We start from the raw sequence: 18,634 nt of genomic DNA, 5'->3' as shown, positions 1-18,634 counted from the left end.
TGGAAAGACTGAACTATGACCAAAAAGCCAAGTTTTCTTTGCTTAGACACAATGCTGTGCAGCACCATTCCATTCCATAAACCAATAGTCTTTTATATCTCAACATTCCTAGTATTGTTGAAATAATATTCATTCATTGGGCAAATGAAGTAAACAACTCATTCCCAAAAACATGCATCTCCACCTTTAGTAAGTGGTTTGACATGACACTAAGCTGTGATCATTGCTATGTATGTGAATTAAAACTAACATTTGTAAAGTAAGAACCAAAGGCATTTTCACAGGAGGGCATAAGAAAAAGGTAATAACTGCATATTATGAGCAAAATGAGGTATTCATCGGTTACATAAGGAGCAAATTTTTCTTCCTAAAACTTTATACAGAAGTACCTGAATTTCCTTGTATGCCTATGAAGCCAAAATGAAGCACTTAGCCACTTCATTCACAGTATGCTACAAGAACTTTCCAAGAAAACAAAAGATTCTGTCGGAAACAGTAATATCTAAAACCATGTCAGTCTATGGCTAAAAGAACAAGGACAAAACAGAAGATCAATCTACAACAGGAGTTTGAAGGAAACAAAATATAGTGAGAACAGGTCTGTCTGAAAAATTTGTACTTTCTGCTTTTGCTATATAAGCAATACTTGTTTTAACTCAAAGAAATATATTAAATAAAAATATGCTTGCCTTTAGTGGGACTGTCTTTTTTATTCAAGAGAACACCAACAGACTGTAGGATTTGCTTATACTAAGACATTTGTCACAACTCTGAGTTACCTCTCTCTCAGTCAACTACGGCCTTTTCAGTACAGGAAAATGGGAATATCAGTTATAGCTTCCCAATTCTATGACACAATCTGCACAAGACTTTTGACTACACTAGCTCTACTATGCCCTCAAATTGTATCCACCATTGAGAAACCACCACCACAAAATTGGAATTTTAGCCTTACTGAACACTATTTCACATATTTGACAGTAAAATGACATCCTGAAATTATTTTTCATTCAGCTAGGAGACAGGGAAAAAAACCACCGAAGAACCCCAACCCAAAAATGCAAAGCAAAAAATAACATGTCTTAATAAGCATGGTTATTTTTTTTTTTTCACAACAGACTGCTGTCACAACTAATAATTTAACATGTTTGAACAATTACTTGTTCAAAAAATAGTAACAGAATTTTAAATCATCATCAGAATATGCCCAGATAGACGCCTTAAAATTCATTGTGATAAAAGAGAGACAATGACCTTCCAAGGATTCTTAAGAGAGAAGCCTGAAGAGTAAAAAGACCCAGACAGAGACTGCGATAAGGGGGAAGGGAGACGTATTGATGAATTGAACCAACCAGTTTAAAAGGATCTTTCAGATGCTGGAAGTCCATTTCTGAACCAGAACACTAGACTTCCATGTGCATTCAGAGGAAACAGACCCCACTTAGTGTCAGGCACACATTTTAACAACAACAACAAGTATCTTGTCCAAAATGCAGTTTAATTTACTAATTCTTGATTTCTGTAATCATAATGGCTATTAATAAAAACCAGTGGCAGTAGATAAGAGGACAGCAAAGAGACTGTTCTCCTCTACTCACTCAAGAGCAGACAGGAGGGAGAAAAGATTGTTACTTTTTTAAACAGGCAGTGGGATGTAGGTGACAAAGTGCTATAGCGAATAGGAGGGAGTTAAATATGCTAAAGCTGAGTAGGGTGAAACGTAAAGATTATAGACACAGTAAAATTAGATATCTTTGACAAAGATGACAAATGAAAGGCTTTTATTTATCAGGGTCTTTCAAAAGACCTATCAAATTTTTTAGGCACAATTCCCAAACTGTTTATAAATGCAAACTGTAAAACAGCAGGCTTTCCAAAGATGCTACAATCCTAGTGGACTATCCGGTCATTAAACCCTAATCTCCTTCTCCAGAAACACCCAAAGTAGTACTCTGATCTTGCAGATAGGCTTGAAGGTCAAAGCCAAGTTCTGAGGAACCAAAAATAAAAGCACCTCTTTGAAGCAAGTATGCTTCATTTACAGGAATATCACATCACTCCACTTCATAGTATGGAGATATTGAACTAGAGCACCCAACTGTGTTACTTACTCAAAATCAGATATATTGCTTGACTGACAGATTAACAAAAAACCCAAAGAAATACATCAAAACTTACCTCTGGCTTTGGTACAAAGGCTTGACCTGGAATTACGAAACAGTTTTCAACAGTGCAGAGATGCTGAGACATGATGGACAGTCTGCTACGTTGCTTACCTCCTGGATTAGCTGTAAGCCTCTATTGAAGAATCAAAACATGTAAATCAGTGAAACTGAATTGACCAAGTGGTCAGTTATATTAAAGTTTGATTTTCAGTAAAATCAAAGGCAAAGAAATTAAAAAAAAAAAAAAAAATTGTTAAGAACTCATATCAAAGTTTATGCCTAGTTCATCTAGAATTTTTTTCTCCAATGTAGCACCATTTCACTAAGATGCCATGCTAATTTACAACTTCAGTCCTGCAATCAAATGCACATGAAAAGGAGCTCCTTGAACTTCTGCAGAACTTAATGAATGTCAAAAGAATTTTGTATGGGCACAAAAGAAAACTAAAACTATTTTGACTGCAGGATTCAAAACAAACATAACACCAGCTGACAGTATTCTCACATCCTTTCCTTCCGCTGTTTCTGTATCAAATATTACTATTTTTCCTCCTTCAAGATGAAACAAAGCTCCAAAAACTCAAAATCAGATAAAACCAAAATTTCTTTGTTATTAACTGGTCTTCGCTTACAATATATGCAAGGAAGCTGGATCTACTTTACATAAATTTAGAATACCTAACAGTAAGAGCATCTAATACATAAAGCTCAATTTGGTAATTCTCTGGTTTTCCCAAGAAATTTCTTACAAAGATAATCAAAAAAGTAGCCTGGGCAGAGCTTTTCTACACTTTCATGACCTGGCAAGAAACACGTTCTCTGTGTTTTGCTAGCACAAACAAGATTTAAACATAAAAAAGCACCCAGTAAAACAAGTGTCAAATGGTGAAAGGCATTACACTAACTATGCAGAAGTAGAATTTTGAAGATTCCTGGTTTTAGTTACCACTACCTTATAAAAAATAAAAGATGAAAACCAACTGCATATCTGCTAATATCTGTACATCACATACCTTCAGATGAAAAGCCTACTCATGAAATGCTGCCATGCTTAATAAAACAAACCGTGAAAAATAAAACTAAACCTATTGCTAAAGTTTTTTTTTTTTAAACAACTCTCCTGAAAGGCAGTTTAAGTCTCAGCATAGAGCAAATAAAATACTTTTCAACGACATTTCAGAAAAAAAGCTCAGTGATTCTTTTTGCCTATATCAGCATTACAACTGCCTTCATTATTGTTTCAGAGGAAACCTATTAAAAAAATTATCTATCCACCATTGTTATTATTCTCTGAAAAAAAACAGGTTGCAAAGTCTAACAATGCAATCAGATATGTACTTCCTTAACCTCTGCAGTGGAAATGAAACAGACCTAATGACAATGCTTGTAGTCCTTCCAATGCCAATTCAAACAAGCCAGTCTGTACTTCCCACAAAAACAATCTAACAAGTCTCAGGCAATTAGTTCCTGCTTCTCAGCTCCAGAAAGGACAACTTAACAACATCCACCTCTGGACAGTAACATCTTAAACCACTTCAACCACATCAGCAGGAACATACCTGTGTACGGCACTGCTCAAGGAACACAAAAATGCTGAGAATATACTCACAGAATAGAATCATAGAATAGTTTGGGTTGGAAGGGATGTTTAAATGTCATCTAGTCTACTCCCCCATGCAATGAGCAGGGACACCTTCAACTAGATCAGGTTGCTCAGAGCCCCGTCCAACCTGACCTTGAATGTTTCCAGGGATGGGACATCTACCACCTCTCTGGGCAACCTGCTCCCGCATTTTACCACCCTCATTGTAAAAATTTTTTTCCTCACATCTAGTCTAAATCTACCCTCTTTTAGTTTAAAACCATTACCCCTTGCACTATTGCAGCAGGCCCTGCTGGAAAGTTTGTCCCCATATTTCTGTCACTTAACCTATTTTTGTAGGGTTTTTTCCCCTCGGTTCTCAAAATTTTCTTTGTTCTTACTTTAAAGATATAGAGAGCATCTGAAACTGCACTAAGTAAACCACGCTGGAGTTCAGCTAACTAGGTAACATTTTTGCATCTGCTATAACAATTTCAGCAAGGCACGAAGCGAAACAAAGATTCTGAAACCTAACCTGGAATACAATCAAGGTGGTACTTAACAACTCTTCTAATGCTCCTCACTATTAACCACTCTCAATGACTACCTCAGGAACAACTATTTGTTTTATTCTTCAGTAAGCTATACCATACAACTGTGGTTTTCATTAACATGTATTAAAACCCCATTATCACTGAATCTGCAAATCTGTCACAGGAATTAACCTATGCAAACAATTAGACTGGCAAAGCTGACCATATAAAGGAATATTAAACACATGTTAGTACACAAGTCACTTTCTGCAAAACAACTTTCTTTTAGAACATAAATATTTATATTTATCCTATATCAGTTATGAAAACATAATGGTAATTTTTCTTCTGTTTGCTGCTCAAAAATCTGAATTATTTTCCACTTTATTAGCACCTTTTGCCTAGTGTTCTAAATAGACAGCAGTGTTAGATACCAAATGATTAAGTATTCTGCTCTTCTAACACGCCTGTCTTCCAGATATCTAACAGTTTAGCACCCCACCTCCCAGCCTGCAGATCACATTGGCAGAGCTGTTCAGGCAAACTACTCTGCCCAGTTTTACTCAAAATTAGAGACTGACAAAGATGTTCTATTTAAACTGAAATATGACTCATTTTAATGGAAGTGGGCCAGGAAGTACCCAGCCCAGATGACAAATTTGAGGTGAAGTGCTGAGGCATTTGGGGCAAGGTAAAAATTCTTATCCACAAAGTATGTAACAATTTTACAAATTTAAACTACGGAGACACAAAGTGATCTGCTTGACACTTAAAAGTGCCATTTTTACTGCTGTGGATATCTGGCCTATCCTCCTTAATAGGCCTCAGAATTTACTATATAACATAACTGCCAGTTCTCATCAACAGTTTTAATCAATTTAATCAAATCATATCAGAACAGAGTGGTCTGTAGTAATAGGTCTATACTGACATAACTCATGCCAATGTAGCCGTGCCACAAGGAAATAGAAAAGCAGTAAACTACCACCAGCAAGAAAGGCAAAGGTATTTTCCACCTGTTACACTAGCAAAAACGAGCTTGACCACAGATAACACAGTATGTTGCATTATTTTCTTACTGTTAACATCAAGTTATCCTAACTGATTGATTATAAAGCACATAGCTCCATTCCATGACAGCATCGTACCCCTTCTGCTGAGCTTATAGCATATATACTTTCTTTGATATGTAGGCTCTTAGTTTAGAAACATCAAGTGAGGACATCAAACTCCAGATTATAAGATATTCTCCTTTTAAGAATATAAATCCACAGATACATAAAATATCAGTGGCAACTTATTATCTGCATTACGCTGTTCTCTATTTCCTGGTACTGAATATGCCTGTACATGCCAAATTACAATGGTTAACTTAAGCAACTCCAGAGGGCCAGAAAAAAGACACAGGTTTTGATTGTCATCCTTTCTCCTAATCATAAAACAAAATAGTCTCTCTCAAATGAGTTTTTCATGATGTCAAATCAATTATGGAAATGCAAACCAGAAACTATGAACAACTTTGTCTTCAGTGGAAGATCTGTGTTTAAACAGACGTAAGAACAAGAATCAAGAGATCCCAGAATGTAAACTCAACAACAATTAACACTGATTCATTGCATGACCTTGAACAATATATTAAATTTCTAGTCTTTCTAACTTCTCAGCATTCTAAGTACAAGGAACTTAAGAGTGCATGATATTTAGCATCTCATTGAGCTATGCTGGGTGCAGAAGCACTATAATCTGCATGTCACCAATGGCGTATGCAGCTGGTTACAGCTATATAAAGTACAGAGTGCATTTATGCTCTCACTCAGTGCTAGGCCAATTTTTTCACTGCTGTCACAAAACTTTGCATCTTACCCGTCATCACTTTGCATTTTACATCATAGTCCATTAGCCATATTCTGCAACAAGGTCTAATGTCAAATGACATGAAGTCCTTCTGGAAAACAGATCTGGATCTTTTAATGCCTGAAACCACATGAGCTCAGAACTGAATTAAGAAATCTAGCTTATTTCATACCAAATGTTCATCCCTGGTGTTCTCTAGAGCCACCTACTGGAAATACTTCAGTACTTGTCTTGAATCTTGATTGCAAGGCTAGAGTAATGACAGCACAATATGCTTTTCTATGACCCCCAAAACCAACAGCAGACATGCTACTTGCATATATAATTACTGCTAATCTACATACCAAAAAACCCACAGCAAAATATTCCTATTAGAATTTTTACTTTGAAAGAGTAAAATTAAAACAACATGCACATTTATTTTGCACACAGAAAACCAGGTATTTATGAACACTGGAGTAATTAGATGGAAATTCAGTTTTCAGACTGATGTGCAATTCCTTTTTTTTTTTTTTTTTAAAGGAAATGAGATGCTGGTAAGGAGCCATACTGAGATGCTGATAAGAAGCCCTACTGCTTTCATAAATACAAACCAAAAAGTCTTCCAACCTCTATGTTATGTTTCATGCAATGGCAACAGAAATAAACCGTTAAGTCTGAAAGCATTGTGGAGTAAGTCAACCTAATATCAACTGATCTAGAACTAGCACTACTACATAGCAGATCAGTTTGGCCTTTAAAATCTCAATTTGCTCTTGGACTTGCTGTGACAGAACTCAAATGATGCCTTTTTACACACACAAGACTGGCAGCAATCCATTAATTATTCTTACACCAAGTCTCATGCAAAAAAGCCAGTCAGTTTCCATGGTCTTGAGAAACACTCCATGTTTTGTGTTTAATCACAACTGGAAATAATGTTAACCTTCCATTTTTCCTTATTTCAAGGAAGGTGTCTTCTTTTTCAAAAATTATTTTTAATTAAGAGGGCAAGGAAATAACTATATTTCTTGAGATGATTGAAAGGCAAGGAAAAACCAACTGATGAAATGGTGTATGAATGACTGTGAGAGAAGATATTTAAAAACAGAAGAGTGCTGTGGAATCTATTCATGTCAAAAATATCTGAATTCAGAAGACAACAGATTAAGTACCGTAAGGAAATATATCCCTTCATAAGAAATTTTAAAACAATAATATTTATGTGCTGTGAAAGGGTCAAAGCAAATGATTAACTCAACATTAAAATTCATAATTTATAGTCACAAAAACTAAAAATTGAACCAACTCTTTCCTCCCTTTTTAAAGCCAACTAAGATTGGTTTTGTACTTTTAAACAAAAGGTTGCACGTAAACAAGTTTTTGTTCAATTGAGCACCTGCAAAATTTTGGGAAAACACTAACATCTTACCTCTGCAACTTCCTTCTGAAAAGTCAACGTCATCTGTGTCCTGCCATAAATAAAAGGTCCATCCTTTTTGGAAACATTTTCAAGCCATTTGATGATTAGAGGAGTGGAAACACTGAAAGGCAGATTCCCAATGATATGTATATTTGGTGGCTCTGTTAACATTTGATGGAAGAAAAACAACTGTTAAAAAGGTTTGGGTAAGATTTTGCCATGAAAGAACACATAAGTGAGAAAGAGATGTGCATATCAACCTAGATTTAAAATATGAAAACAATTTTTATCATGCCACGCCAAAATTATGCCTTTCCATTTATACTTGTCTTACACTGACAAAACTGTGTTACTATTCTCAGTAATTAGTTGCAAAAGAGTGGTTAGGTTTGGTTCTCATTTACATTTGAATAAAATCAGTAGCTTTCAGCTGATTTTCAGCTGATCCCCAGATTTCAGCTGAGCTCCTCCAGAATAGCAAAACTGTAACAACAAAACTACAACAGTGTTTCCATGATTTTAAACAATGACTATTAGGTACACAGTAACTAGCCACACTCAACCTTCTGTCCAACACATTCCTCCCAGGGCATTTTACTGAGTTTTCATAATCCCCAAAACAATCACCTAGCTCAAACTGTAGAGAGCTCTCCTTCTGTGTTGAGTCCTCTGAAATCAAAAGGTCTTAGAGCAAGTACAAGACTTACCCATAAGAAGCAATATGTATTATTCAGCTATAGATCATATCAGTATGTATGTGTTCTACAACACAAAGCAGGCATTTCATTACCAGGGATCCTTATGTCTAAGCAGGAGTGCAATAGAAGCAGACAAAACAAAAGCAAGTGTGTTGTTTCTTAGATATTACAGCATTTAGTAACATGAATAAGAAATGATAATATCAAATTCAAGCTGGTTTTCTGGCACACTTTACTTATGCACTTTTTAGGCTGTGGTATTTCTAGCATATTTGTGATATTACACATACCTCAGAGATGGCTAAGTATCTTTCTGATACCCACCAGCTTTTCAGATTTTCATATCACAATAATACAGAAAAACTGTATCTTACCTTTAATTAGTTAGCTCCAAAGACAACAATGACTTATATGTATGTTCAAGAAAGGTAAATTTTTAAAAGCTGCACTACACGTTTACACATGCATTTGCTCATAGTTCTGTTTCATGAAGCACTTACATTTTGCAATGAGGCAAATACAGCATAGAATTTTTCAAGGTGAACATAATGTGGCATGGTCTTTTATGTCCTAAGTCAGAAAGCAGTTTAACTGTTCTTCAGGCACTGCAGACAGTGACTCTACCTTAAATTAAGCAAAGTGGAAAAGGGGACTGGGAGGTCATCTCTGATTTATCTAATAATATTACATGTTTTAACAGGGAGATGAAATTGAGTCCTGTGAGAACCTCAGATTTGAAAAAAAAAAAAAAACAAAAAAAACCCCCAAAACAACAAACCACCAAATCTCTGATTAGATTCTACTTTTGCCAAAGATATCCAGCTGAAACCAAAGCAATGAGAAAACTAAATTTTTGAGGACAAATTTCCTAAAAGTTTCAAAGCAAGTTACAGAAATTTCTTTAGTGGAATAATAGCAGTGGTGGCTTCTGGCTTCTTCAAAAAGAGGAAGAAGCTGGGAAGAAAGTATACCATTTGATTTGCTTTTATACTTTCCAAGAGTCATTACTGTACAGTCAAGACACTCTTAAGGTTAATAACTGCAAAGCTCCTCACTGTTGACTAAGGTGAATGTCACACAAATTCCGCTGATTTGTCTTAGAAGAAGATGATTCTCTGTTTCCTTCTAGAAAGGAAGGAAGTTAGCTCATCTCTCTCTTCTTACCTTCAAAAAGTACCAGAATTGAGTAACACCTGCACTGAGTGAACTCCAACTGTATCAGCACACTTAAGACTGACTCAGAAGCCTTAAAAATGAAATAAACCAAATCCAAATACTAACCATCTTCCCAGTTCTTTTTTAAGTGCTTTGGAAAAACCTTCTCCATCTTATATGTCAGGATATCGCCATGAACAATACGCACTTTTCCTGGAGCTGCTTCAGATAACATCTGTTTATAAGCAAGCAAGCAGAATTCACAGTGAGTATTAACCAAACTGATTGCCAGTTTCAGCCACAGCAGGAATGAAACCATTGCTACATATTTATCTTCAATACATAAAAAAGCACAATACCAGTTAAAACTGAGCACACTATTACTAAGTATTTACTTTCAAAAAGCAAACACTACCAAAAAAAGTTTAATGTGTGATTCTGTAAATGCTTATTATTCACAGCTGTAGAATTCTTAATAGGGAATTTAAACTTGAAAAGACTGCTAAGAGTCTCTTCAACAAGGACAATTAACACTAACAGGACCCCACCTGATTTAAGTAATAATGCAAGCAGCAGGTTTTGAAAAGTTTTTAGATCCATTACCTATGGAAACAAGGCTCCTGTTGTTTATCATCTCCCTTGCAGCTGTAGGGTCTATTATCCAATTTTAGCCATATGTGATACAAGGCTGCAGAAATATTTAGTCATTTTTTTCTTTTACATAAAAAAGGGGGAAAAGATTCTCTTAATACTCCCTGTAGTAGTCTGAACTCACACCATGAAAAACCAAGGAGTTCCCAAAAATGAGGGAATGAGTACCTAGCAGTAGAGAAAAATCTCAAAAATTTGTATCTTTTTAGACATTACAAAATCCATTCTGTTGTCAACTTCTTTATCCCACTTCTGCAGGTCATCTAGTATTTAATAAAGGCTGAAATGTAAACTCAGAACCGGCTGTGGTTTGACGACCAATTCTTTCATTTCTGGTGTTGGTTTACACAATCAAAGTTACTTAAGTTTTTTAGTGTTGTACCAATCTTTTCTCTTACAGTATGAAACTATGCACAAACAGCACAATTCAAAAGCTAAGTCAACTTCTACAAAGATGACATCTGGCAATATTTATTGTTCCTAAGTTAGAACAATGAAAAATGGCTTAAAGAACAATTTTGCTTTTGCACAGAAATCCTAATTCATAAACAGTTAAGTGCCAGTGGCTTAACTGCTGAAATAAACTGCTCACCATTGTTAGTTCCATCTTCAATCTGAATCATGTTTATATGCTCAGGGGCATAAACAGCTTTCACAGGTCTCTAAGTCAAAGGAAAGCGCTGCTTTCTCATGCTGTTCACAAAATTTTTTTGAGTAAAAGGTTTTTTTACCATGAAAAAAGCTAAATTTTGTGTAGAGTACTAAAAAAAGCTTAGCTAAAACCTAAGTGTTTCTACATGTTTTAAATGCAATTATTTCCAAATAGAAAAAATAAATCTAACCTCAACTCCAAACCACTTAACAGATTTTTCAGCATTACACTAGCAATTATAGGGCATACAAATTCACTAATCTGCCATGATTTGTCAAATCTTTCTTTGAAGCTGTTATTAAATGCTCTAACAGGATGAAAGATAACAAGATCAATAAAGTTAGAAAATAGCATCAGAGGAAGCAGACAGCTGCCTACACAACAATGGATTAACATATGTTATATTGTTTTTTAACAACGGTTTTCATGTCAAGAGGAATTTGGGGGTTTTTGAGTATCACACTTCACATAAATGAGGGCTGCATTTAATTTGTGAGCAGAAAATCACAGTTGTATATTTCTGATTTGAAACAAAGACTCAGAAACCCACTGAAACTTCCTCCATTTTAAGGTCAACATGTGCAGCTAACACAGTTCCAGGAGTTCTTGTGCACCAAGCACACGAGCCAAATGATTCTCCACCATACAGATCCTCTCGTTCTTCACACACAACCAAAAGGGCACAAAGAAAACATAAAGGGCATAGTTTAAAAAATGAAATTGTGTTCCTGGAAGAATTCTATACTCAATCCACTCTCTGGCTGAGAGCACCCTTTCTCTCCTCATAAATCTTTCCAGCCTAGCAACTATTAGGGCATATGGTGGTTGTGATTCTTTAAGAGTGAGACAGAACTGACAGACTCTCAGTTTATGTGTACAGAGTAAATGTTTACACATGTTCTTCACTGTATTTCAGTTTTGCAGTAAAGAGGTTCCCAACTTCAGTTTTGTGATAAAGACCACAGCCTGAAAAAGTTAATGAAAAACACTGTATGCTTTTCATCAGTGATTTTATAAGTATCTGAACAGATATTTTAAAGTAATAGTCCCCAATTGGTATTTTAATCTCTGACATTTTCTGTTATTCAAATCTCAACCCTTTTATAAGCACTTGGTTTTGATAGAGCTTTTAATGGGAAACCAGAAAAAAATAGGTATTACAACCCACATTATCACAAAAGAAAGATTCATTCTGTTATGTATCACCTTATTTGGAAGGAAAAAAACAATACCAAATTTAACACTAATGGATGCAACATATTTCTTGTTCATTCACATCCACTATTACCGAGTTATAGCATCTTTATATTCAATAACCTCATTCAGACATATTTATTTCTACTGTGAGAAGGTTGCTAATTAAAAATAATGACTAACATTAATTCACTTGAATAGTAAAGATAATTACATACCAAAAGCTCATTATAGACCCTGAAAAGTATACTTTTATTCAGAGAAATCTGTTGTAGTGGCTGCATTTTGAAAGATCAGAAAAATTGTCTAAGTACTTAAAAAACTCTGTTAGCTAAAGCAAGTATCATTTAATCTCAAATTCTCTCCAATCCCAAACCAGTTCTTAAAACATAAAAGAAAATTGCAGATTTGCCCCCACTCAAGAAAAGTGAAAACACGAAGGTTTCATACTTCGTAAGGTAAAGATGGCATACTGTAAATTATCAATGGCTAACCCTACAAAGACATAGTTACATGCATATTCAGGTTTAAGGATATGAGCAGTTTCGTTCATATTTTACATTGGTTTTGTCCTACAAAGAGATGGTAGCACTTCTCAAGTGAACTACCTATTTATCTTCACTGCTGATTTACTACAGAAGACACAGAGCAATATAAGGAAAGCCCTTTGAATTGCTATAATCTGAGATTGTAGAGGCACAAGGAGACAGTCAAATCTGAAGAGATTTTGGACTCTCTTTTTCTTGATAGATTTACACAGCCAAATTCCATAAACATGGAAACTTAATAGCAACACAAGTAGACAGCATTTGAAAAATGCCACAATGACTTGTGAACTCATACTGACTTTAAAACAAAGGAACAAAAAGTTTAAGAGTGTTTTTTTTTTTTTAAATGTAAAATAAATGCTTGCTTTATTCTTCCGTATCTGGATGTTAATCCACATTGAATTGTATTAACTGGAGATACGCTTTCACAATTTTATAAACTTTAAAGCATAATTATTAGGATTAAAATGAAAAATAAGACCAAAGGACATTACATTCAGCCTTCAGACTACTATTTCACCTGCATGGTGAAATACACCCTAAACGTCTCAACCTGAAACAAACAGACAGACCTCAGCATTAATTCAGTTGCAGAATCAGGTCCTGAAGGGCCTATGAGAAAGGAGGAGCAATTAATTGCTATGCTGTGTATTTTCATCTTCAAGCAAACGATAGCTCTGATTTAAGCCAAAGAAGCAAATCTATTTTCAATGCTGAGATCTCAACAAGACACTTGGAACCTTTCTACGTTCTTATTCAATGTTGTGGATACATTTATACAAATTATTCTCCAGTTGGTACCTGCAATCCTGGAATAAATCGAGCATCTTTTTCAATTAAAAGGAGTTGTTCAACACCAGCACTGAGAATGGATCTGGTAATTCCTCCTGGCCCAGGGCCCACTTCACAAACATGGGCATTTTTCAGCTCGCCAGCTTGTCTCACTATCTTGTCTGCAAAACACAAAGCCTTTGTTATTCTCCAGAAGATCCAGCTCACCAAGATAAACTCATTGTTTATTGTTAAAGCACAAGTGTGCTTATCTCAGAACAGACACAAACAGTGACACATCCCAGTTAAGCCTGCTAGACTGTACAGAACTCAGATCTGTTTCACACTACAAGATATGCTCAACTATTTAAAAAAGACTATTTTCAGTTTAATGTTTTTAATATACATTGTTGCTCATTACAGAATCAAATAAAAAGAGAATATTACCTCTCATCTGTAAACTAGCAGTACCATTCTCCTGCAAGTAAGCACTTGTGTTCAACATCCTGAAGTCTCACTACTTATCCTTATAAAAGTATTTCACTACAGTACCTCTGTTTCAAGGAAATTTAAGTAGTAAAGAAGAAAGAGTGAAGCTCTACCAAGATTACAGTACGTACAGAGTAATTTTATGAGGAAGGAGCTGGAGTAAAGTAAGAGTTGGAATACAGGCAACTGGTAGTTATAGAAAGTGGGGCAGTTGAAAGGTGAGGAAAAAATACCTGTACGTAAGTGGAAGGATGCAGCATTGGAAGGTATTACAGCCAGGCAAGAAAACAGATTAAGGATTAAAGTAAGGATTATAAATGTAGCTAATGAAACAAAGGAATCCTTAGGAAACATGGAGAGAAGATGCTAAGAGAAATTATGCTGCTCATTCTATAACTTAAGTATGCAATGAAAATAAGAAATATCTGAACGCTTGTCTACTTATAAGGTTTTACTAAATGCATGCAGACATTTTTATTCCAGGGTAAGAGTCCAGTTGTTCAGGAAGTGGAACCAAGTTTCACGTTCATATCCTAAATCTTTATCAACCTGAATCTTCAAATGTAATCGAATCATCAGCTACTTGAAGCTGCACTGCATTTATTACTGCAAAACTATTAGGACAGTAAAGAAACCCACCACTGATTGAACAGTGCCAGCTTTGTCACCCATTGCTGACATGAAGCTGGAGAAAACCAAATTGTTCAGAACAATGTAACTGGTTCAAAAAAGCTACAACATTTCTGATAAACTGAGACAAATGACCTTCCTAACCACAGTATATAGTGAATTAAACTGCACAATGAGTTACAGTACTTTCTACAATATGTAATAATCAGAAAAAAAATACTCGTTTTTGAATCAAACTTATAAACTATAACAGTACCTGAATGGTAAAAGTACTACTAAGGCTTGGATTTTTGCATTTCAATCAGTAACCCATATTTCATACAGGAATACAGTTTCTACCTAAAAATTACTCTGTAATTTATAAGCACACACGTTTTCTAGGAATTTACAAGTAAAATTAATGTCTAAGATAAAACTACTTTTAAAAGAAGTCTTTACAGGTTTACCATTGAGCTGCCATTAGTTTGACAGATGTCATAGTGCAAACCATCTCCTTAGCTAGAACCTGGATTCTGAAGAAAACCAGGACACATGTTTTATAGTAGCTAAAAATATTAGAATAAAATATTTAACCTGTCAATCGCAAATCCAGTAGAAAGTTCTGGGAAAGTTGTTTCTGTGCTTTAAGGCGGAAGAGTTTAATGATGTCTCCAACAGTTGGCAGGGGAGGCAGACGGAAAGCTGCCACCTTTCCTGGAGCAGCCATAAAACAGAACTCTTGTTCCTTCCTCCTAGAGAGACATTGAAAAGCTGATTCTAGTAAATGCAATAAATTCTAATATACTTAATATTAAAAACGCTATTAAATTTACAAACCAAGACATGGTTTACAAATCATTATACAAGCGCTAAATTTTAAACATCAGTATTGTGACTATTGTATGCAGTGCTTATGCTCAGCATGTATTTGTGGGATTTGGGCAAGTCTCATTTTGTAGCTTTGCCAAAACATCATGTGAAACAAAACCCTCTCACAGTGGTTCAATGTCAAACTTTCGTTAGTGCAGAAAAGAATCATTAAGGATAACTTGCTTGAATTCATGGCATCACATAAAGACAAGAGTATGTTCAATTAAAGTGCCCCTGAAGAAGAATTAAAAGTTCTGGGGTTTTTTTATTACTGAATTACCTCCCTTTCTAAGCAGAGGCAAAGACGGGAACCCCAAGTGTAGACAACGGCATCAGCCGATTTAAAAAAAGAATTCTTTTCACTTTCAGCACGGCGGGACAAAAGGTTTCGCCTCTCTCTGCTCGCACCCGCCAGCCCCAGCCCCACCACCGCAGAGCTCGGGGCCAGGAAGCTCCAGCACCGAGCGCTGCTCGGCAGCGGGGCCTGCCACCCGGCGCTGCCGCTTTCCGCTCTGCGGTACGGCCCTGCGGGGAGGCCGCCTCCCGCACCTGAGGCCTCAGCGGCCTCACGGCAGGGGCCGACGGGGGCGAAGCCGCGGAGCGGCGCGACCGGCGGGCAGGTGGACGCAGGCGCCGCCTGACAGAGCCTGGCGGGTCGGCGGCAGCGCACGGCCCCCTGCCCTGGGGAGCAGCGGCGCCACCGGCGCTCGCACCCAACGGAGCGCCAGCCGCTCCTCTCAGCCCCAGGACCCGGGGCGGCAGCGGGGCCGGCGCCGAGCCCCAGCAGCCGGCCCGACGCCCGCGCCCCTCACGGCCCCCGACGCCAGCGGCGCCCCCGCCCCGCCCGCAGCCCAAGCTGGGGCTCGGGGAGGCCCCGCCCCACCCACTGGCCGCCCGAGGACCGGCGCCCGGCGGGGCGGCGGGCTGCGCAGGCGCAAAAGCCGTCCGCCTGGCTGGGGAAGCGGGGGTGCGCCAGGTGGAGGGGAGGAGCCACCGGCCGGGCCGGGCCGGGCCGGGGCGGAGGCGCCACGCGGCCGCACGCGCGTTTACTCCCTCCGCTGTTGCGGAAAGGAAAGCTCGGAGGCGCACGCCGGCAGCGCCGCCGTCCCTTACGGCGCAGAGTGGGAGCTCACCCGGAAGAGGAAGTGCCTCTCTTCTGCCCCCCGCGCGTCTCCCTACAGGCGCCTGTGCCTGTTCAGCGCTTTAATTGGCTCGCTGTCCCGGGGGAGGGAGGGCCACGCATGCGCCTCGGGCAGGGAGACGGCCTGCGGCCGCTGCGCGGGCGCATGCGCAGTGAATGTGGGGCGGCGGTTGTTCCTCCCTGCGGTGCCGTGGCCTCGGAGGGCTTTCTGCGCACCCAGTGTAAAACTTTCAGAAAGTTTTCACTTTCCTGCCGCTCCCGTGGCTGCCGGGGAGGGTTCCCGCTGCGTAGAGGCGGGAGGTCCCGGAGCCAGGCCCCGGTGGAGCTGTAGGCCCTGCCGGCAGGGATGGGCCGCAGTGGTGGGCCTGAAATGGCAGACTGTGGGTGTGCGTCACCACGGCAAAGGTGGTTCCAGGCAATAAAAAAAACCTTTGGCGGTCGTCATTGTGGGTTAAAGTGTAGTCTGTCCATTTCTTTGGTAACGTGATTTGTCTGACGCCCTTTCAGATAGGTAGAACTGTTAAAACCTGCAGGCTCCAGGAAGAGGCATGTGGGTGTTGATGGTGTCTTTTCAAAAGGCATGATAGTCGAATGGGAGTGCAGGTTCACAGATTTGCAGCTCAGTCTGGAATTGAACTGGACTTAGATGGAGCTCTGGGGTCTTTTAAATTTGAGTGAGCCAATCGCTAGGCCGTTTTTCAGGTGATCTGGATACTGCGCAAATGTCTGGCTTTGCTTATTTCTGTGTATCGAGATTAATTTTAGGAGTACCATCAGAACCTGTAGTTCATTTCCTTTGAAAATATGAATGCTGCTTTGTTTCTGTATATCTGAGTTTTTTCCAATTGGAGCCATATGTCTTGATCTGACTGGGAAATTAGCATTGAAGAAACATTTAATAATAGTGTTCTTATGAGTAATTCAATTATATAAACTGAACAATTGCATTTGCAATAGAATTTTAGCTACAATATACTGTACCAACATAAAAGTGCATGTGTTCATATATATGTGCAGGTATATTTATACCTATGTATGTATTCCTAAACATTGTCTAGTTTTGTTCATCCTAAAATTCATTGGTAGCATCAGAAGCCATTTTGGCAGAGTATTTCTGCAATATCTTTTGTCACAGTGGATTAAGGAAGTTCCCTTCTTCACAGGACTTTTGAACAATTTTTTAATTTTAAGGTTCTTCCATTTTGCCTTTATAATTCTGTGCTTGGTGATTATTATCACAGTGCAAGTGAATGCTAAGAAGATGTTTCAGAAAGCTGAAGAGTTACTAGAAAGCCACAGATCGTCATGGATGTTGCTAGGTAGATGTAAGAAAATGAAGACATTAAAGGATTTGCAAAAAGTAATTCCTCACTCAGGATAAATAATGGGTGTAATTCTAAATAGCTTTGTGCATTAGACATAGCTTCTGCCATCAATAGCCTGTTCTAGTTAAATAATAACAGCAGATGCTGTAATGTATTTCAGTGTTTTCCTGTGAAGAATTAAGTGGAAGAAGGTTGATACACAATATCTGCATCAATATCTCTTTACAGATGTGCGTTCAGTAGTGTTCTGAGATCAGTCAAGTTTATCACAGTTGAAACCTATGCATGTGAGAGAAATAATACCTGTGTGAACATTAGTGGAGTCAACAGGAAAGAGAAGGTAATGCGAAGGGGCCGCATTTAAAGAAAAATGAAAATAGATCTAATTATGCAGTCATTAAAAACATAGGCAACTTTGCAACTGATGTCAGTAAGAAAAGGAGCTGGCCTAGGGTTTATTGTTTACATACAGTGGAATATTGGAATAAAATGTCATGGTCCTAATCTTATCTGAAACACTGGAGTTTGTGAGGTGTAAGGTATTTGTCATAATATGTTATTATTTGAATTTAAAGTCATTATAAATGAAATACAAAATGTAAGCTCCACCTGTTGGTGAACATGTGGGATTTCACATGATAGTTTTTACTTTGCCCAATTCCATAAGAGCTTTACAAGAAAATAATATAATGATGATTTTTCTACTTAAAATCTGAGGAAATTGAAGGAATATAGAGTGGGTCTTAGGAAGAGCAAGTGTGAAAATGGCATGGGATGAATCAGCTTTGTGACCAGCTGAGGCATCCAGACTGTTTTAATTCTAAAGCAAAAAAAATGACAGTTTAAAAGTTTTTCTCAGTACATAAAAAATGTTATGTCAGAGCATTGTTTTAATAATGCATTTCATACTTGATTGTCACCAAGGCTGAGCTTTTTCATCTCACAACCTCAGGTCCACTCAGTCTTTGTAGACAAATATTGTTCTGTCATAGTTA

At 37.9% G+C, this 18,634-nt stretch overlaps 1 protein-coding gene across 7 annotated transcripts in view; it reads right to left on the bottom strand.

The window, feature by feature from the left end:
* The window catches only part of TFB1M (transcription factor B1, mitochondrial), a 28,850-nt gene extending 12,455 nt beyond the window's left edge, over positions 1–16,395 (bottom strand). Inside the window, exons 1-6 of one of the 7 annotated variants that reach the window (XM_052784671.1) lie at positions 16,307–16,395; positions 14,898–15,055; positions 13,236–13,387; positions 9,516–9,624; positions 7,546–7,697; positions 2,179–2,298 (exon numbers count right to left, since the gene is read on the bottom strand). In XM_052784671.1, the coding sequence (XP_052640631.1) occupies positions 2,179–2,298; positions 7,546–7,697; positions 9,516–9,624; positions 13,236–13,387; positions 14,898–15,030 (666 nt within the window). In that variant the 5' untranslated portion in view covers positions 15,031–15,055; positions 16,307–16,395. Of the gene's footprint in view, positions 1–2,178; positions 2,299–7,545; positions 7,698–9,515; positions 9,625–13,235; positions 13,388–14,897; positions 15,056–15,445; positions 15,702–15,722; positions 16,034–16,286 lie in introns of those variants that run through there. The other 6 variants (XM_052784670.1, XM_052784669.1, XM_052784672.1 and 3 more) reach the window with 6 other exon arrangements.
* Between the last annotated feature and the right edge of the window lie 2,239 nt (positions 16,396–18,634).

This window comes from Harpia harpyja, chromosome 4, assembly GCF_026419915.1.
Source record: "Harpia harpyja isolate bHarHar1 chromosome 4, bHarHar1 primary haplotype, whole genome shotgun sequence".
In the NCBI taxonomy this organism is placed as follows: Eukaryota; Metazoa; Chordata; class Aves; order Accipitriformes; family Accipitridae; genus Harpia; species Harpia harpyja.
Note: the sequence above shows the minus strand (reverse complement) of the source record. Positions and strands in the feature narration are given on the sequence as shown.